The sequence below is a fragment of the Limanda limanda genome, chromosome 11, assembly GCF_963576545.1.
Source record: "Limanda limanda chromosome 11, fLimLim1.1, whole genome shotgun sequence".
NCBI lineage: Eukaryota > Metazoa > Chordata > Actinopteri > Pleuronectiformes > Pleuronectidae > Limanda > Limanda limanda.
Window position 1 is genome coordinate 7,423,296 of NC_083646.1, and position 21,133 is coordinate 7,444,428.

Sequence of the window (21,133 nt, forward strand, 5' to 3'; positions counted from 1 at the left end):
TCTAAATATTTCAACACGTCTGGGTCAGTGTCTGCATGTAAATTCATCTCAATTCTCCCTCACCTCAGGTTTATTGTCCACGGTCTGAAGACTCGAGGAGAATATGTGTTTCGGGTGAAGTCTGTGAGCCAAGCAGGGAACAGCAACTATTCAGAGGAGTCTGAGCCCATCATCGTCAAATCGGCCATTTGTACGTGCAGTTGCCGAACGAATACACAAAGCACTGGACACAATATTTCATTTTCTGTCCTGACACGATTCAAATATCTCAGACTCTCTATTCATTTGATGCTTTTTCCCAAAAGAGCGACACACAGTTATTCTAGTTGAGGCAAAAAAAGTATTTAAATGTGTTTAAGTATTGAATAAATCAAGTGATGCATTTTTTCAAACAAAACAAACGCAGCAAACATGGTTTCATGGCCCCTTGTGCCACCGATTCATTTTAATTACATTCAAAGGCTGGACTGTTGGTTTTAACTGATTTGTTAAGTACACAAGTTTGTTCTCTCAAATCCTCGAGAGCATGTGTGCCCTCCAAATTAAAAAAAGCATAATAAAACACTCAAAAGCATCAGAGTGAGTCCTCCATGTTTTTTCACAGCTCAACAAGAATTACAAAAGCATCTGTTGAAAAATGTTTTACATTCTAAAAAGAAACATATTCAGAGATTTATTCTTATTTTTATTAATTTATCCTTTCATTTATTTCAAATACTGGGACATACGTACATTTACATTTATACACAGTCCATTTAACTCTTACTGCTATACAGATTTTTATTTCAATTCACACCAGATTGCACGATTTCTTTTATCAAGATCCATGAATTATTCATTCAAAAATTAATGAAATTGATGACAGATTCTGTATCTCGCACAGAAAGTTATTAAAAACAATTTCCTGTATCCACACTTTCGTCCGGACATACGCCAGCAAATAATAGTCCTTTCAATTTAAATCTTTCTTAGTTGGTTTAAAGCACAGACTGTAAATGAAGATGGATGACATTACTGCTCCTCAAAAGTGAAGCCGAGGCGTCTTGATCGCCATCTAGTGGCTGACTGCAGTAGCAACAGGTTATAATGGTCAATGGTTTGAAGCTTTGTGGTGGTGATCTCCCTCTTGAGGAGCTACTGAGCTGTACGTGTTCTCTGTAGCCCGCAGTACATTACGATGATGATTTACTCTGGTTGCCACTCACTGTCAGAATATTCTCACTTCCTTTCTTCCATTACTCTTTGTGAGAAACACATTTTCCTCAAACATAATAGGAGTTGAATAATTGCTTGGCAAAGAGAGTTGTGAATTTTCCGAGTGCAGACAGAAGTTGTCAGGGAGTCAGTGCCATTTCTCAGTCTATTTAACAAGAACATGTTCCTGCTAAGACACTCATTTCTCTTTCTGTGAATCCCGCTGCTTGTTCCAGATGTTCCCTCCGCTCCCTCTGCCATCGCCCTGCTGCTGTGCACTGGATCGGAGATGGTGCTGGGTTGGAGGGCGCCCTCCTGTAATGGGGGAGATCTCGTACGTGGCTATTACCTGGACCAGAGGGAAAAGGGCATGGAAACATGGAGAGAGGTCAACGTCAAGCCCGTCAAAGAGAGGAAGCTACGGGTCAGTAAAGCTCCAAGATGGTACCGATGTGGTGCATCTAGTTTTTAATCATGCTTTGTCCAAACTGTAAGACCTCAACAATTAGTGGGTGGATTGCCAGGAAAAGTGTTGACAGAGATTCATGGTCCCAAGAGAATGAACCCTCATGAATTGAGTCCACAGCTTTTCTCCTACTGTCACCATCAGGTTTACATTTGTTGGCTTTCAGTCGAACATCTTGACAATGATTGGATGTAGTGGCAGAGAATTTGGTTTCAGACATTCATGTATAGACAGAGACTGTACACCAACATCAACAATGTGTCTCCTCTTCCTCCCACGATCCAGAAATCGAGCTAAAATATAATGGGTATGGACAAAGCCATTTAGAGCCATTAGAGTCTGTGCTGTATCATAAAAATTATGGCTTTGGCTGCAGTATCTTGCTGTCAGATTAAAAGTATCCAATAAGTAATAAAAAATGAATTCCTTATTCTCAGGTAACAGGAAGTCGTTTTCAGCTTCTGATGAAAATGTGGAGAGTTAATATAGATTCCTGGGATCATCCAAGGTTGTTCTACATATCATTACCATACGTTAATTATTTTTAATCTAATTACATTAATAACAGTTTTCTCCTATATTAAGCAGCTGTCTTTAAAGTATGGCCAAAGCTCCCTCATCCACATTGGCTGTGTCACTTGGCAACAAGCTGTGTCCATGGAGACCTGGAGGAAAGTTGAATCTGTACCCTGACTTAGGTAGATTACAGGTCCTCTGTAATTAGACCTTGTGCCAACGTGTGGTCATTTTTAGCTGCTAGGAAAAACAAAGACGAAGCCAATTAGACAGAAAACGACGGTGTCGCTGTGAATCAAAGTTAGAGGTGAAGACGACTGGAAACACTTTTGACTGGAGAAACCATTCCACTGAGGACACGCAGCTCCCCCTTTTGGGCTAAAGGAGCAAGATGAACAACCAAAGGAACCAGACCCTGAAGTAAAAGTACTATGAAAATACTGTAAACCTGACACCATCTTTTACAAGTAAAGCTCCTCTATTTTGAGTAGCTTTGAAATGCATTGACTCGTTCTATATATCACTTTATTAGATTCTTAATACTGAATTTGTTCTTATAGTTGGTTAATGTTGTCTGCCTCCCTTTCAATATGCCACAGTGAGAGGAAGGAATAAAACTTCTCTTACATAGATTTAATTTTAGAACTTTTTATCTGATCTTGCCTTTTGGAGAAATATTGAATGCTTCTGCCTCTTTGAGCCTCAAACAGTTCTTTAACTCAAAGATTTGAAAACATGACAAGTAATCCCGACTACAGGCTTATTAGTCGGGGGTACAAGAAAGACAAATTTGGAAACCACATGTTAAATCTTCTTTTAGAAGCTTATCACATGTTTTTTTATTGAAAGGGGAATTAAATTAATCAATTAAAGCTGTTAGATAAATATACTGGAGCAGAAAGAACAATCCTTTCCTCTGAAATGTACAAGGAGCTTACAGCTGAACGCAATTATTAGTTTTTACTTTAGTGTCGTTTTTTGTAAAACACTTTGAGCTGCATTTTGTGTATCAAAGCTGCTTTAGAAATATAATTTATTATTATTATTATCAATAATGCGCTTAGTTACTGTACAGCAATGTGAGAATTAATATAAATGGTGCATGAGGTTTGATTGTGATTACAGTGGCTCATGTCTCCCTGCTCGTGACCCTGAACTTAAGAGGCAGAGCTTCACTCTGATCTCAGAGGTCACAACCAGATGATGAATGGGTCATATTCATCAGATGTAGCCTGTTCGCCATCTAGTGGATGAAAGCTGTACTTCGTTCCACTTCTTAGGCCATGACAACCTCTGTCTCGGCTGGTCTGTATATTAATCTGATAACAGGGTTGTGCCTCTACCATAATCTGGTTGGAGAAGCAGCTATAGATAATGATGGGGGGGGGGTGATTTTGTGGAGGAAATTGGTTTTTAGATAGCGATTGCCATTGCTCTGAAATAAGCTCCCTCTGCTTGTGTCAATTAGCCGCCGGGAGCGTGAGCAGAAGTTCACAACTGTTCACGGGCGAGATAAGGGCCTTAAAGTCTAAGTGGCTGTGAATAGGAAGATCAATGAACAGATCAATAAGGCTGAGTCCTCCTCTCTTCCCGAAGCAAAAGTGTCTCAGGGACTCGGCAGGAAAATGCTGCGGCAGCAGAAGCAGCAGAGCTAATCCCACATGAAATGCCTGCTGGAGTCTGGAGTGTTACTGTACCGGCAGCGTCTGCTTCTATGTGATGTGACAGATGATCCTCGTGGAAATCTGCAGCAGCGACGGTTTGACCTGAGTCGTCTGGATTCACACAAAGGAGTATTATGGTATAAGCAGGATACAGAATGCTGCACATACTGTGTGTTATCAAACAGTATTTCAAAAGGTATAAAGAAAAGAAAGGAAAGCGATTCCAGTCCGGATTTTACAGTGAAACATGTTCTGTATTAGACTGGAGAGGTTGTTGGTTCAATCCCTGCGCCGTCAGTGCATCTGCAGAAGTGTCCTTGGCTAAGATGCTGAACTTCAAATTGCCCTTGATGACTGTGCTGGTTGTGTATGAAGTGCAGCATACAGCAGCTCTGTGTGTGTGTGTGTGTGTGTGTGTGTGTGTGTGTGTGTGTGTGTGTGTGTGTGTGTGTGTGTGTGTGTGTGTGTGTGTGTGTGTGTGTGTGTGTGTGTGTGTGTGTGTGTGTGTGGGTGTGTGGGTGTGGGTGTGGGTGTGGGTGTGGGTGTGTGAATGTGGCTTGTACTGTGAAGTGCTTTGAGTGGTGCAATGGAAAGCTATGTAAATACAGTCCATGAATTAAATAGCCTTGTCATTGAGGATTCTGCTTGAGCAAACCTAATTAAATTAACTTTGAAATTAAACTAATTAAATGAAGACCGAAAACCAAGATGGAAACATGCACTGACAAACATCCACTAACACATAAAGACACAAAAAACTAAAAGTAGCTGTACAACTGATGTTTTTCAGTTTCATCAAACTATTTAATGTCAAATTGATATTTTAAAAAGATCAGACATAGTATTGAAACTTTATATATTTGTATCCGAACTCCTTTGTCTTCAGCTTCACCGGGTTGTTCTGTCATTAACGTTCTGTCCCTGCTTTGTTTCCATAGGTGTGTAACCTGTCCAGTGGCCACTTGTACCAGTTTCGTGTGTTTGCAGCCAACAGGGCCGGTGTTGGGAAGCCTTCCGAGGCCAGTGACGATTTCCTGTGTGAGAAGTGGACAATGCCAGAGCCAGGTCAGTCGGAAACATCTCATATTTATTTGTCAATCCCCCTCCACAAGTCTTTTACAATATAATAAGAAATTTAGAGTAAGAAAATAACTTGTGAAAACTCGCTTCATTAAAATCCAGAGCATACAGACACTTAACATACTGGTCACAAGATGTCACAAACTAATCTTCATATTGAATTAATTTCTGCCTTCAGACTTGCTGAAGTGAGCACAGAGGAAGCGTGAAGCTGAAAACATCCAAGCATCAATATGTAAAACATGTTTTTTAATGTCGGAGGTCATTCACTTTGTAAATTCCGAATTTCTAATTAACTCGGAGCCTGTGACATTACCAACCTACGAGAAAAGAGGCTGCGAGTTCACACAACAAAAGCTTTATTGACCCGGGTGTGTAAAGGGAGAGTAATTGATTGCAGACCATCCATCAACCCCTGGAGGAGCCATTACCATTACCACCATTTTATGTTTATTTGAAACGACACCGTTAAAAGTGCATACGGCGGTTTCAAGTGAAATTAGACTGGTCGATAAGAGGGGCCAGAATTAAAAACTGGCTATTTGAATAAAGTGCCATTTAAGTGCAGAGTAGAGGCAGTGGTCAGCAGACAAGTGCACGATGCAGTAGCCTGAGTAATGGTGTAGAATTAGAGGTGGTTGGTGTCATACATGTATCTTCTGGTATTAGAGGGGTTAGTGGGCAGTGGTTCTGCTGCTGAAATGTGGTCGAACCAAATAATGAGACCACAAGTGAAACTGCTCGGAAGGTGGAAATCAAAAACCAAAGTTTTGAAACACAAGAAATATAATTTAACCTAATTTGAATTTACAGTGGCCTTTACTTACTTCAACATAGCTGTGTTATTTATTCTGTAACAAAACCTAAAACCTGCTTATGAATTCAATCATGTTTTCCTATTATAGATAGTGTTGAATATGTATCTTTATACTATATAATACTGCTTCTTATTGTCTAACTCACATCCTTATTTAGTATAACAGATTAAGAATAACACATTCAGGAGTTGAAAGAAGAAGAGAATAAAATATATTAAATCGAGAAAAATCGCATGGTAATATTTTGGTCTATCTATCTATTGATTTAAAGAATATGTCATATTTATCTTGATCATGTGAGATGTTACTGTTTATCAGTCCCATAAAGATCAAGCATCTTTGACTTTATTTGGACATCAAAAGTAATATTTCATCCAGAAGTCATAACCTGCTTTACGTCTGTAAACTAATTACAATCAGAGCTCCATCATATAGATGCATTACCACCAGTGTCACTGGACTGGTGTGGAATGCAAGAGAAGATAATGGGATACTTGTGAGCATTCCAGGACCTTGTACATATTATTTATTTAGGCACTGGTCTCTCTTTTACTCTTTATAACCCTTTATATTTCTCTACTTCACTTATTGTTTAACTTTGTTGTTCTTATTCATTCTTATATTGTGACTATGGAGCAGATACCTGGCACAAGAATCTCCTTTGGGATTAATAAAGTTCTGTCTCATCTTAACTGCATCTGTAAGAAGCCTTAGAGGCAAAATCCAGGGCCAAGAAAACCCACCACTCACTACTGCTCATTAAGCTCAATGCTTCAGGAAAGACTTTGCTTCGAAACAAACTTCTGGACTTTGGACTTTTCAAGCCAGGAGGGTTATTGCACTATATTGGAAGAGTGTGGATACTTCATCATTTGGGATGTGGAGAGTATTGGACCAGCAGATGCAGAAGCAAATGTAGGATGTACCTGAGGAGATTGTAATGGATATAAGGAAATAACTTAATATAGTTATATACCACTAGATATTGGTATGTGGATGTGTAATATATGTACATTTCTGGTCTTAATGCTGTTAAAGCACAACATAAAAACTGAAGGAGACTCCATTTCCACCATTTTCATTCTCTTCTCTCACCTGCAGAATTTAGTTAGAATATCAACCTGACACAATAGAAGGCATCATAAATAAATACAAACACACAATCACAAATACAACCACACACACATATTCAGCCCCAGACTTGGTCCAGTGTGCAGTGGCTCGGTCCACAGTCGTGCTCGTATCAGCCTCCTGTGACATTAATATTGAAAATGGAGAGAGGCCACTTTTAAAGCACAGCTCATTAATCTTGGCAAATGGGCTTTCCTCTGTGCCATTAATAATTTAAAAGTGACTGAAAATCATTAAGCAAATTAACTACTATGTGCCGGCCTGGAGTCAGGAGGGGTAGATTAAAGCAAAGTCACTGTACTGCTTTGGACTCAGCTGGTGTTCCTGCTTTTGTTTTGCTGCGACTTCCCAACGTGACTCAAAGGTCGTATTCGGTCGATTCGGATTTTGGATCAACGTGTTGCTGGTCCTTCTTCCTCTGATCTCCAGAGCAAACACACTGACCGGGAGAGTTTGGTCGTGACCCTTGCTCTTCTCTCTCAGGTTGCCCGTACGACCTGCAGTTCAGGGAGGTGAGAGACGACTCCCTGGTGCTGCTGTGGGACGCTCCGCTGTACGAAGGACGAGGCCCCGTCACTGGCTATTTACTGGAATCCAGTCAGGGTGACCAATCAGACGAGTGGACGCCTTTAAATGACGAACCAATCACCGACACAAACTACAAGGTGAGTGGAACTGTACAAATGTTTTGGTGTAAGATGAGTTCAACCTGATTTATGATAACCAAAAATGTCCATTTTAAGTGGGAGTATATTATTATGTTATGGAAAACTAATTTTGCAGAAGCTTGGAGTGCTACATCCCTTAAGGTCATGAGGTTTTGAATAATCTAAAGGAATTTCGCACATGACCAGTAAATGTTTGATGTGTTCCCAGGTGTCGGATCTGCAGGCAGGGCAGACTTTCCGTTTCCGTGTATCTGCTGTTAATGAGGCCGGGATAGGCCAGGCATCTCTGCCCTCTGTGCCAGTCACAGCTCAGACCAAACCAGGTCAGCCATCATGGTTCCACATATACGAGTATCTCAATAATAATATAAATCCCCTCCGAGGCACGTTGGAGTTGCTGGACCTGCAGAAACAATATGAGATAATGAGAAATCTAAAGATTGATATCACTGTCATGTCTTAAATATGAAGCTGGGCCCAGGAAATGATTAGCCTAGCTTAGCATAAAGACTGGAAACAGGGGGACAGTGCTAACCTGACCCTGTCTTAAGCCTCCAGCTTCATATGACATTAGGGTGGTGTCGATCCTACTGTGTTCTTATCATCGAGAGCGGGAAAAAGCAGATTTCTTAAAATGCTGAACTAATCCTTTGAAATTCTCTTTTCATGTCAGTTTAATTCAGTTATCAATAATACAGATGTTGCATTTACACCACAGAGCACGTGCAAGATGTATCCAACCAATCCATGCAATATTGATTTACTTTTTATTCAGATACATTTAAAAAATAAATGAACGTGAAGACGTGGCTTTACAGATATGCAGCGTATGCAAATAGCAAGAAAAATAAATTAAGTTGAAATAAAGATGAGAGCATAATCAGGATAAGTTCATTTAAAATAAAACATTTATAAAGGACATGAAATATAAAGGACACAGAAAATGAGCAATGAGTTAATCCATTTTTCATAGGGAGTTTTCTTCCTCTGTATATTTGCTGTGATTACATTTCCCCTCCTCAGGCACTAAAGACATCGAGATTGGTGTGGACGACGACGGTTTCATATTTTTGGGCTACGAGCCCGAGGAGGTGGATGAGGAGAGCGAGTTCCTCTGGAACAGAAACTACACGGAGCCTGTCGACCCTGACAGAGCCCAAACAGAAACCACGAAGAACAAGTAGGTCGATCACATGCTGCACGTTCTCTTTCCTTGTGATCAGGTGGATCTGTGACAGGGTCAGTGGGCGGGTAAGGTTCACTCAAGCTGTGAGGGAAATGTTTTTCTGGTGTCAGTCTCCCTGGAGCCTTTAAACTCATGTCTCTCCCACAGCGTCTTTGTGCTTTTCACACTCAAAGTGCCATCTCTTGTTTTTGCAGCTGCAATGACCCACGTCTCAAAAGGTTTCAAACTAACCAGAACACAGGGATGGACAAAATATTAACACACAAACCATGTTATGCTTCTACAGAATAACTTTTAAGAAAGAGGCTATGTTAATATCAGGTGTTTTGAATTCATTGAATTCTAAATTTTAGAAGTATTTCTCACTGGGATTCCCACCGAATGTCGGCCTCTTTGGATTATCCAGTTTCCGAGCTTGAGGATAAGCTGCCCAGCCACCTCTCACATCTCATTTACAGCATGTAGGAGAGAAATTAATCTAATTTTATGTTCAGTCGGCTGTGAGGTGTTAGGTCAAAGCTATTGGGACAGGAAGCACTGTGAGATGTGACGGTTGGCGGCACAAAGCAGCACCCGCTGCAGCCTTTACCGCAGGCTGGATAAACACAAAGATAAAGATGTTCGCTCGATGCATTTGTCTGTTTTTCATCCGTCAGGTCAGTCCTCACCTTCACCGACCCGTCTGAGGAGGATCTGGGTCTGTACACCGTGGAGACAAGCGACAACCCCGACCTGTCCTCCAGCTACGACTTCACTGCTGAAGGTAAGAATCGGTTTTGTCCAATTCTTAATTTATCTCAAGCTAAATGAAAGAATATAGTTCAGATCTGTTGTTTAAGAGAAGCAGGACACATTTTCCATCCATCCACTGGAGGAGCCAATCAGAGCTGACTTTGGCCGAGAGGCGGGATCCATTGGACAGGTCACCAGCTTATTGCAGGGCTGACATGTAGAAACAAACAACCAATTATGCTCACAGTCACACCTACAGGCAATTTAGAGTCTCAAATGAATCTAAGGTGCATGTGTTTGGACCGTGGGAGGAAGCCGGAGTAAAAGCAAGCAGACACGTGGAGAACATCCAAACTCCAAACAGAAAGACCCGGGTTGAACCCAGAAACTTTCTGCTGTGAGGTGGCAGTGCTTGGAAATTGGGTGAAAGAGAGTAGGGGGATACCGAGAAGTCAAACCAGTGACCTTCTGCTAAAGCCATTTGCACCCATCTGTTATGAGCCTCAACCATTCGGCGCTATCGGGTTACACATAGGACTTTTAATTTTAAGGGTTATCAAGCTTTTCTCTCAAGCAAATAATCGTCCCCCTCACAGTCACTTCCTCAAGGTCGCGTCCGACCTCCAGCGACGCCCGTTTCCAATCAACTCTCCAGCTTAGGAGCTTTACAAACAGAGCTACATGAGCCGCTGATCTACTCGGTGCTACTTTAACCGTGGGTATTACAATATGTGATCAAAGTTTAATCAGGGTGATTAACCTTCCGCTGCTGTTGTACTTTTTCACAGACCTTGAACGACTCAAAGAACTCAGCTGGCAGGTCAGAAATCCACGTAGGTACCACACAGATGCTTCATTGTGTGATTGAAGAGGTCTCACGGTTTTAACAGCTGCTAAGGGAGTCATTTTTTAACAGGAGATTTGTTAAACATCCTACAAATGGTCTAGGTACATTGATTTACAGTATTGATTTAGAAATACAATACTCATGTAACACAACAGCAAACAAAATAGCAGGACTGGGACGTGAAGTATTCTTCATTGATTAAATGATTTTCTAATTAATTCAGCTTAGCCCCTAATACCCTGTGTTTGATTTCCCTCTTGCAGTGATAGGTCTGAAGTCGGGCTGGCAGGTGGAGGTTTCTGAGGAAGGTGGCGTTCGTCTCTGGCTGCAGACGGAGAGTCTGAGTGACGCCGCCGAGCTCCGTCTCATCTTCAATGACCATGAAATCTCCAGCACTCCGGTAAGAGCCCGTCCCACAAGCTGTCCTGTGGAGCGGCGGCTCACAGAGTCGAGCGTGTCCCACACCCTGTCACAATCGAGCATTGGATCCTCACTCTTCCTACAAAGCTTCATTCTGTAAAGAATTTTTGGATGAAAGCATGAACACAAACAGGAAATATGGTATTTATTGACAGGAAATGCTTTATTGATTTGCAAAGGCTTCAACATATTTGTGAAATCCAACAGAAACTAGAAAAACAGTCAGTGGAGCACAGACCTCCGCCACAGGCCCAACAGGCCCCTAAAGAAACTAGATCCTGATTTCCTAAACTTCAAGATACATGAATTATTCTCTAACAAATCAGTGAAGATTGTAAATCCAGATCATCACTAAAATGTAATGCATTCTTCCCTGAACGATAACCACACCAGGTTCAGTAGTTTTTATGATCCTACAAAGCAACAGACAAATGGACAAACAAACAAATCACCACATCCTCGGGGGAGTAACAATAAATATCTTGATTTTAAGGACTTAGCTCGACCAGGCAAGTGTCCATAAGGAAAACCACTGGTTATTCAGGCTCTGTTGATTTCCCTCTGTGATTTGTCTATGTGGCCTCTACAGAACCGCCTATGATTCATAACTTTGCCCTTTTTTGAATATGGAAATAAATGTGCGTACATTTCCATTTCTGCAACAACAGATTTATTAGGAAAATTACGGACGTCATGAAACTATACAGCATTAGTGTGTAGCTGCATGCATCTGTCTTTGTGACAAGTCACTATGAATCCAAAACAGCAATTATGTTTTATCAAACATCATGGAGGGCAGGAAATTGGGGCTGCCAACGAAGATGAAGGTGCAGGTGTGCGAGGCAGCAGAAGGATCCGGGAACAGAGCTAATTTTGCATCGTGTGAGAGTGAAGCTGGAGAACATCTGTTTAGGGAAAAGCAGAGGAGGAATAAATCTGCAATTTGTACTATTTTCCTCAAACAAACATTGTTCAGACGTATAAATCATATATATTTCCTGGATGAAATGGCTCTTTGAAATTCAAAAGAGACGTAGATGTGGGAGGCATCGAATATAATAATTTAAAGCAACAATATGTGACTTTTACTGAGCAACAGCGCCCTCTGCAGCCACATGCAGAGATTGACATGTAGAGGAAAATACAGTCTATCAATGTACTGAGTGGAGATAGATAGATAGATAGATATAGTACTTTATTCATCCCCGAAGGGTATAATTTCTCTGCTCTGACATGGAGATTACCCAGGATCCTCTGATTCCTGAACCAGAAGAGCTGCTGCTGTAACAAATCCAACAAAATCTGTTTAGAATTCATCATATTTTTAAAAGTTTCCTGCTGAATATTGGAGATAAACTCAGGTTTTTAATGTCTTCTGAGTCTTTTTAACTGATCTACAGTTAAGCTAGACGATTGAAGCACAGGAGGTCGTACCCACTCACCACAGTTACATAGAACAGACGTACAGGGTGAGGAGTGGAAACCAAAGAGGAAACATTCTCCAGTGAACCTTCAAACTCATTCTGAAGCTGCTATTTTAGGGTAAAAATTGTGTTGTTCAAAGATATATTCATGATAAACATACGTATAGTTTTCAGCACGTCTTTCACATATTTAAGGAAGCAGCTCAGTCGAATCCACAGGGACGAAAAACAAAAAAGCATTTCCATTAACATTCTTTGCATCATTGCTGGAGAAATGTTGTGACGCCGCAGCACAAAGGAAAATGAAATATATGGAGACGAGGCGCAGAGAGTTCACTTGGCATTTGAAAGCGCAGTTTGATATGAGACGACCCAAAATAAAGGAACTGTGTAATCATCCAGGAACAAAAACTGAACGGGAACAAACCTCCTCCGCTCCAATATGTGTGTTATGACACCACGCTAAAAATAATCAGCACGCCTGTCGTCTGGGTTATTGAACCATGCAACCAACGTGTCCACAGAGAGAAAATCAAACACAGCGCCGCACATATATTTATTGTTGGTTTCACAACTCGGCCTGCTGCACTTTGTTTGTCGGTGTTAGCTCGTGTTTCGCAGGAGGCGGGAAACTGCTTTACATCCGCCTGCTCTCCACTCGCCGCTCGCGTTCCACTTTCACTTGATACCATTATTCGCCGGTATTGCGGCTCCATCCGAACACCGCTGATTGCACGTTATTTCCAAATGATCACAGCTGAGGTTTGCAAATTCAAAAGCCATTTGGCTGATTAAGGCCCTCAGGCTTGCCATTCATCACAAATCACAGCCAGCACTGAGGCCTATCAACATGCACGGCACACACTTATCTTGATGATAAATGTAAAAGCCATGAAAATGAGCTGAAAGGCTGTTTCTTTCCTTTGTGTATTTGCTTGTTTGTTTGTGTGTGTTTTGAAATATGTATAAGAGTCGTCCATACTGCTCCTGTCTGTATTCTCCCTGGATGAGTAACCATCCAGCAAAAGCTGATGTCCTGTCTGCACTCGTCTGTGTGCCATCTGTCTGCATGGAGCTGATGTTTACTGTACGTGTGCCAATGCTTGTTTGCTCCCCCGCAGAACCGTCAGATCAACTTGGACAGGGCCAAAGGTCTGGTGGAGATCCTGTTTGATCGGCTGCAGGAGGAGGACGAGGGCTCGTACACGGCTCAGCTGAGAGACGGCCGTGCCAAGAACCAGTTCACTTTGGTCTTTGTGGACGACAGTAGGTCACTCACCTGCTGCCAAGTTGTCTTCTTAGCTTTGTTTTATAGTTTGTACCATAATAAATGAAGATCAATGTTAATGGGAATGTCACACAGAGTCTGTTTTTCTGAAGGATTTAGCAGCTTAATGAGGTGACATATTTGTATAGTCTATTTCAATGGGATCACTTTAGGTCAGGAAAAAATCTATTTATTTATTTGTAAATATTGAATAAGTGGAAGGTAATTGAGCAACGAGATAAGATGCTATTGATCCCCACAAGAGAGAAACTCATCGTTAAACACACTATTCAGAAAAAACTGCATATAGCCTTTTTTAAAACACACTACCCCAACCCATCAGTTTACGACCTTTCAAACGCACCTCAAGGCCGAGCATCAGCATCCTCCACCCAAGATCATTAATAAAATTCAGAAGAACATTAAGATCAGGTGGTTTTATTGGTGGGAGTTTTTTATTTTCTCGCAACAGTGATGGCGTTTTGGGGCAAATAACAGTTTTTCAGGTCGTCAGCCTCTCACCGTCCCATTATATCTGAATGCCAAACATTTACTCTACTTAATTACACCATCATCTGCAGAAATTACAGGATATGATTTGCACCACAATAACTTAACTGGTTCTGCAGGGACATAAAATCCAGGTCAAAGAATCATGTTTTAAATCTTGTCTTGAAGCAGACTTTAATTATCCTGATTTCATTTTACTGGAACAGGTTTCACTTATCTTATTCTGATCCGTGCCTTTGTTACTTTGGAGAAAATTCTTTTTCTTGTGTGAAAGTAAAGATAAAGATCAATAAAAAAAGATTCTATGGAACCGTCTTAAGTGCAACAACAGTAAACTGTGTTCAGTCATCATGTGTTTGACATTAAGAATCTGTTGGAGCGATAGGTTGTCATCATTTCCTCCATCGTGATTCTGTCTTCTGTCTATTTTTCTCTCAGTCTGATATTTATAAAATCTGATATAATTCTTTGTTTCTTTGTCAGTGTTCCGTCAGACGCTGGCGTTGGCAGATGCAAACCGACGTGACCACCAGAGAAAGTCCGGTGAGAAAATCCAAAACCTGTTATAAATTCAATAAACAACATGTTTTATACCTTTGTCTATGTTACTGTGGTTCACTACATATTTATATTGAATGTATTAATAATTTGCTCTGTTTTCTAAGGACCATATTTCCAGGAATTCCTGTCATGGAGTATAAATGAAGACTGTGAACTCATTATAAAATGCAAGGTACTTTTACATCGTATAGAATAGATTTTCTAATGGGAATAATAGAATTAACATATCAACGAATATAGAAAATCTTCAATCATTTACAAAGTTCTAAACTTGGCTATAAAATGACTTTTTGCTTTGGTCTCATTTGAGTTTCTGAGAGAATAGAACAGATTTGGTACGTGTCTCTTTACACAGGTGACCAACACAAACAAGGAGACGTCTCTCAAGTGGTTTCAAGGCGGCATGGAGGTGAAGCAGCAGTTGTACGACCAGTCGTCAGGAGTCAGCACACTCACCATCCCACAGGTAGCCAGAAATAAACCTGATATATGATCTGTTTCCAGTTGATTAATGTGTGGAGCGGCGCGAAGGCCTCAGACAAATGTGAATCATAAATGATGGCTGGTGTAGAGAGAGGGAAACACAAGCAGAACGCTCTGACAGGCAGATGATGGTCATAGAATTAAGTCTGGAAAGGTCCCAGATGCACCTTGACATCTATTTTAACTTGTAAATAAAAGGTGGATTTGATTCATTCATTTCATTAGGTGACAAAGGAGGTGGCCGGCTCGTACAGAGCTGCAGTTTCAGATAAGAGAGGAGAGGATGTCAGCACCTTGGAGTTACTGGACAACGGTGAGACCTCGTCAGACGAGTGTCCATTGTCCCTGTGGCCATTTCAGTTTACACAAATCATCCATCCTCCATAGAAACGAGATAACTCATATTGCTTGAATTTGTGGTCATCTTCTCTCATTATGTGTTCTCAGCTTCCATCTTCCATCTTCACTCTTTGGTTTGGTATTTGCAGCCGTAAATAAAAAAACACTGTACGGACACTTGATTGTTCTTTTTATTTACAGAGTATGACCAGCTCCTGCAGCAGCTGAGTAAACAGTGTGGTGAGTTATTCACATCTTTAATGAACAACCTTTGTGTTGTATTTTACACCTTGTGTGTGTGTCTTGGGATAAGGATAATAAAACTGATTGTTTTCAGAGAATATTAATGTGTCGACCCTCATCGACTGTATATAAAGCGGTTGACCTCCCCAGATTATGTAAAAACAGTGTTTTATCCTGCCAGAGAAACTGAAATGTATGCGAACTCTAATAAAATGGCTTCCCTGTGTGTCTCTGCAGCGCTATCAGCCGGACCACTGAGCGTTCAGAGCACTGCTGCAGGTCTCAAGCTCTATTGCTCCCTCAAATACTACATAAGCCACCTGAAGACCAGCTGGAACTTCAAGTGAGTCCACATGCATCAATCTGACCGGACGTTCTGTGTGAAGCAGCTGCTGAGAAAGATGAATGAAACTTAGCTTGAGTTCTGCAAGAGACCTCATTTGGAAAGTAGTTTAAAGCCCCAAAGTGCAGTCACCAGTGTGGTCGTACCACAGCTGCAGCTAGTGTGCATGTGCACAGCATGAACGTAGCCACAAAAAACTTGTTTATAGAGGTACACGAGAACACTGAAGAGGACACAGATAATGATAATCAACTAATCTATTCAATCATTTCTCCACTTGGCAGAGTCTGCAACACTGATTAATGTTCAGCCCCTAAAATCCTCATCAAAGTTCAACTAGTAACAACTTAGAAGACTAAACTTTAACAGTGCAGCTGGATGTTGATGTCTCCATGCAAATGTGGAGGAACATCTGGACTCTCAAACACCTGCTTCATCCTACTTGTGTTCTATAATCTCTTATCTCCTCACTTCACGTACTGCAGCCAAACCATCTTCAAACATATTTAATATTTCAGGCTGAATTATTTGGGAAAGGTCTCTTTCTTCCTGAATTTAACCCTGAATTCCAGTAAAGAAAAGAAGGCTTCAGGGAAAAGATGGATCAAGTGGAGACTGTCAGACTAATAACATCTTATATCCAATCTAAAACATATTTAAAGGGAAAATGTAAGTTAAGGGAGGAAACCAACATTTTTTGAATTTTTGTTTTGTGGCAGAGAATGTCAAAAAAAATTACAGAGAAATTGAAAGATCCCTGATCATGTACATGTACATTTCATTATATTTAAAGACTTTAACACGTTTGTAATTGTTTAATAGCACTGCTGGTTGTTTAATGAAACCTGATGAATTCGTCCGGGTATAGCTGGTTTCTTTAGTCAGGCCAATACCACCATCTGCTGGGGAATTTAGGAAGAGCCACTCCAAAAGGGAGGGAAACTGAAAAATACAGACCAGGAGTAAATGGATAAATATGAAAGAAAAAACATGTGCTTTAATTGTCCCTTTCACCTATTTACGAGTTTATAGTTTAGAATTTTTGACTCCTGATTTTGTAAGAAATAAGTTATTTGCCTACATTTTTATTTGCCGAAATTGTGAATTTCGTTAACGTTATCTTGCATTTAACTGATTATAACTATAATGAGCGTTGGGCCGTTTAACCTTTTGGGGATCTGGCATATACAAATAGGGTTGTGGCGACTTGAATCAACATTGTTTGTGTGTGTGTTCCTCTGTAGGGAGAAGAGGATCGACCAGGGAGCTAAAACAAAGACCGGGAGCAACATGCAGATGGTCTGGATTGAGATATTAAACCCAACAGAAAACGATAAAGGCAAATACACCTTGGAGATGTTCGACGGCAAAGAGACACATAAACGGTCTCTGGACCTGTCTGGACAAGGTGAGTGGAAACAATACTGTTTGATTTAAATTGATTTATTGCACAATTTGTGATTATGAAAATATATCATTGCAAAGGAGATTACAATTTGAATTGGTCTGTTTTTGTCTTGACCATCATTGTAACTTCCAACAGCCTTTGCTGACGCCTTGCTGGAGCACCAGAGGCTGAAGTAAGTGCTGCAGTAGATAGTATCACCCTGCATGGTTTGCTGTGACACTAAAAGACAACAGTGAGGAGTCGGTAGTAAAAAACAAACTGACACAGGGGTCGTTTTTCCTTGAACCCTTTTCATTGAAAAATATCTGAGCAGTGACTGTTGCTGCTTGACATTGTGCAATGTCATATTGATCTGACCCTTGTTTTCCTCCCTTAGGCAAGCAGCCATCGCTGACAAAAGTGAGTCTCCGATTATGTGTTAAACCTTATATATTTATGTCCACAACAGAGATTAAGAGATGTAACAGTGGCTGTCGTATTTTGTTTTAGATCGGGCCAGAGTGACTAAAGGTCTTCCTGATGTGGTGGCCATCATGGAGGACAAGGTATGTCACTGTCAACACAGAACTGCAAACACTATTAGAGACACGTTTCATACACACTTGCACTGTTTTGTTACTGTCAACAATTTGTCATTTCCTCCTGTAATCACTTCCTCTCCTTGTCTTCTCCTCAGTCTCTGTGTCTGACGTGCTTCATCGAAGGAGAACCAGCCCCAGAGATCCTCTGGCTTCACAACGACAAGGAGATCGTTGACCAGCCCCAGTTCACCATCACTAAAGAGCCCAAGTGCAGCACCATCACCGTCAACGTCATCAAGACGGGAAACTCTGGGAAGTACAGCATCCTTGTGCGCAACCAGTACGGTTGTGAGAAGGTCGATGTGACAGTGAGCGTGTACAAGCACGGAGAGAGGCCTCCAGTCAACGCTGTGTTGATGGGTTTATAGACTGAAGATTAATCAAGAAGTAGCTCTGCATGTTTTATATAATTCAGACTGAGATTTCACTTGTATAAAGAGATGATGGATGACATTCAATCCCACATTTTGATCCAAAATCAAATATACATAGAGGGAAAGAGAAGGTGGATGGATGGACAGAAGGTAAAATGAAATGGTGAGTTATTCTTGTATTAGAGCATATGAGGGAATTATAATGAAAGTGTCAGAAAAGCAATCTCCAAATGTTCTATAAAAGTTAAATACGAGACTGTGCATGCCATCAAAATGTAATTTTCAAAATTAACCGAGGATGGAGACGTCAAACTCACATAGTTCACTTGTGTTTCTTTACATAACAAGAGTGACTAACATTTATATTCCTCTTTAAAGTTTATTCAAGTTAATTCAAGGTCTTTATCGTCACCATTGAGACCATAGTGATTGGTGACTACAGCTTATGGCAGCAAATGTTAGCTGAAACTATTGTGTACCCTGCATAGGTTAGTAATAGTGTTAATGCTAGTTGATGTTTGCAAACATTAGCAAATTAAACTAATTAGATTACTTGTAGTTGATTGTGGCTTTATAAACGACATCTCACGGCCATGTTTGCTGGCCACAGTCACCATTGTGTGGAGCAACTGTTAAATCACAAAGTGCCATTTGTTTGTGTGTGTGTGTGTGTAACATGGTGAATAAAGCTAATGCTGTAAATATTTCACCTGGGTATTATTTTTATGAGGACAAGTTTTATCTCATTACAGTAATCTTAGGTTTGAGTTTAGGATCATATATGGTTTTAAATGTGGACTACAGTTTTTTTTTGTATATGATTTTGCAAGCAGGCACGATGTCTCGTACGTTAAAAGCAAACAGTCCCCAGTGTCATTAACCCCACTGGGTCCCAGAGTGACACCAGGAGGTTGAACTGCAAACGTGAGGGAGAGCACGAACAAAGTTTATTTAAGATCACGTTATAATCAAAGAATCGGAGGTAAATGTGGTTTATTTCATATGAAATTAACCACATTTTAAATTATTAAATTAACCACATTTAATTTATATTAAATTAACCTTATTCTGTCGTGGACGTTTGAACCTGGTTTCTGAGCGTCTTGCATCCTGTCTGTCATCCATCAAAATCCACAAAAATGCAAAAAGTTTGCATTTAAACAGTCGTCACTTTAATTATGCAAGACACCATATTTCTGCATGCAATTTTTTATCAGTAAAAATATTTAAATTCAGTGAAGGTCTTCCCCACACAAAATAACAGTGTAAGTTTAAACTCATTGGACGCTGCAGGTTTGGCCAAACAGGAGTAAGTGAACTCCAGGTTGTTCAAACAGCAGTGATTACTTCATTAAGGGGTTTGTTACTCATTACCCATCAGCACTGGGACCCCTTTGCTTTCCAGTATAAGAAGGTGGGAGCAGCCGCACGCTCTTCACATTGTGTTGAGCTTCACACATCTGCCACTTCCTCCAACCTTTGGTGAAGGAGATTCCAGACCCTCAAGAAAACATGGCATTCAACGGAACATGGCAGGTTTACTCTCAGGAGAACTACGAGGAGTTCCTCAGGGCCATGGGTGAGAATAGCACTCGCAACCCAGACAATTTTCAGTCCTCGCTTTTAACTTCAACTGTGCACGAATTAACATAAAACTTTCTCAACAGACCTCCCAGAGGATATCATCAAGATGGCAAAGGACATCAAGCCAATTACTGAGATCAAGCAGAGTGGCAACGACTTTGTTATCACCTCCAAGACCCCAGGAAAGTCTGTGACCAACTCCTTCACCGTCGGCAAAGAGGCTGATATCACCACCATGGACGGCAAGAAGATCAAGGTTTGTTTAACTAACTCACATTCTATATTGCAACACTCACAGAAGTTCAATAACTAAAGTAATGTATCAGTCTCTGGTTTACATTTTTAGTATAAATATGTTAAAAGCAGAAGTTATATTACTCAAACAAATACTGAGTTTTGTATCATTTCTCTGACCACCAGTGCATTGTCAACATGGAGGGGGGCAAACTGGTCTGCAACACTGGCAAGTTCTGTCACATCCAAGAGCTAAAGGGAGGAGAAATGGTCGAGGTACAGTGCATCTTACCAGTTGGCTCACAATTACATGTTTCTCCTCATGCATAATCAGCTGAAATATATATCAAATGCATTTTCTTTTTTTTCTTATCCCTTTGCAGACATTGACCATGGGCTCAGTCTCTCTCATCAGGAAGAGCAAGAAGATGTAAACTTCGATGTGTAGAAACCAAAGTCTATTTAAAATAAAAGTGTTAATTAAATAAGATGGGTTTGTGTCATTTTTTCTGTGCAAATGCTCATGCATGACTCTCTGTGTAACGGTCCTACTCACCTCTATACCTGATATTAAAAGATGAATGTAATATACTGACCAACACCAACAGTTTGTGCACTAGACTAGGGTTACTGAGACCCCTGCTGGTAGTGTGAGTTTGTGCAGGGGATATGCAGTACAAGTCTATAGCCAATTGGGATTTTAAGCAAAAATTTAAATTAAAAAATTCAGAAAATATATTCTGGGTCCAGAAATTATTGATTATGATAACTCATGCTAACGTCCCTGCAGCTCTGGTCCTTTTATGAGGCTTTGCTTTGTCTTTGTGTAATTGGAAGAGCTCCTCAAAATAAATAAGCTTTGGCTTTTTGCCCTGGACCAGGGGCCATGTGTGACCTGAGGGACATTAAATTATATTATTATATACATTGTTATTATGTTGTTATTTACAAATACAACACAATTCGAACAAATGTCACTATATGCATGTTGCATCATCATTTGCTTATAGTGTCATTCTTCAACCAATAAAAGTGCTGAATTGGATTTGAAGAATGGATC

General features: G+C 40.5%; 2 protein-coding genes across 2 annotated transcripts in view; both read left to right on the plus strand.

Annotated features, from left to right (window-relative positions):
* Nucleotides 1-18,957, plus strand: part of myom3 (myomesin 3) — a 45,783-nt gene extending 26,826 nt beyond the window's left edge. The window contains exons 16-36 of the mRNA XM_061081015.1: nucleotides 69-190; nucleotides 1,431-1,618; nucleotides 4,779-4,905; nucleotides 7,353-7,534; nucleotides 7,746-7,860; nucleotides 8,561-8,717; nucleotides 9,380-9,486; nucleotides 10,244-10,288; nucleotides 10,566-10,702; nucleotides 13,268-13,412; nucleotides 14,407-14,466; nucleotides 14,589-14,656; nucleotides 14,840-14,950; nucleotides 15,193-15,280; nucleotides 15,508-15,546; nucleotides 15,787-15,892; nucleotides 17,137-17,300; nucleotides 17,436-17,472; nucleotides 17,677-17,699; nucleotides 17,790-17,845; nucleotides 17,977-18,957. Coding sequence (XP_060936998.1) covers nucleotides 69-190; nucleotides 1,431-1,618; nucleotides 4,779-4,905; nucleotides 7,353-7,534; nucleotides 7,746-7,860; nucleotides 8,561-8,717; nucleotides 9,380-9,486; nucleotides 10,244-10,288; nucleotides 10,566-10,702; nucleotides 13,268-13,412; nucleotides 14,407-14,466; nucleotides 14,589-14,656; nucleotides 14,840-14,950; nucleotides 15,193-15,280; nucleotides 15,508-15,546; nucleotides 15,787-15,892; nucleotides 17,137-17,300; nucleotides 17,436-17,472; nucleotides 17,677-17,699; nucleotides 17,790-17,845; nucleotides 17,977-18,249 — 2,350 coding nt within the window. The 3' untranslated portion in view covers nucleotides 18,250-18,957. The remainder of the gene's footprint in view (nucleotides 1-68; nucleotides 191-1,430; nucleotides 1,619-4,778; nucleotides 4,906-7,352; nucleotides 7,535-7,745; nucleotides 7,861-8,560; nucleotides 8,718-9,379; nucleotides 9,487-10,243; nucleotides 10,289-10,565; nucleotides 10,703-13,267; nucleotides 13,413-14,406; nucleotides 14,467-14,588; nucleotides 14,657-14,839; nucleotides 14,951-15,192; nucleotides 15,281-15,507; nucleotides 15,547-15,786; nucleotides 15,893-17,136; nucleotides 17,301-17,435; nucleotides 17,473-17,676; nucleotides 17,700-17,789; nucleotides 17,846-17,976) is intronic.
* A 718-nt stretch (nucleotides 18,958-19,675) lies between these two features.
* On the plus strand, nucleotides 19,676-20,561 carry fabp10a (fatty acid binding protein 10a, liver basic). The gene is made up of 4 exons (XM_061080534.1): nucleotides 19,676-19,834; nucleotides 19,923-20,095; nucleotides 20,260-20,349; nucleotides 20,457-20,561. Exons 1-4 carry the CDS (start codon nucleotides 19,768-19,770, stop codon nucleotides 20,505-20,507), a joined length of 381 nt encoding a protein of 126 aa, XP_060936517.1. The 5' UTR covers nucleotides 19,676-19,767; the 3' UTR covers nucleotides 20,508-20,561.
* The last annotated feature ends 572 nt before the right edge of the window (nucleotides 20,562-21,133 follow it).

Excerpts from the sequence above, each read along its gene's own strand:
- fabp10a (XM_061080534.1), top strand. The coding sequence starts at position 19,768 with ATGGCATTCAACGGAACATGGCAGGTTTACTCTCAGGAGAACTACGAG. Across the intron at positions 19,835-19,922 it reads GGAGTTCCTCAGGGCCATGG|ACCTCCCAGAGGATATCATC; the intron begins GTGAGAATAGCA and ends CTTTCTCAACAG. Across the intron at positions 20,096-20,259 it reads TGGACGGCAAGAAGATCAAG|TGCATTGTCAACATGGAGGG; the intron begins GTTTGTTTAACT and ends TCTGACCACCAG.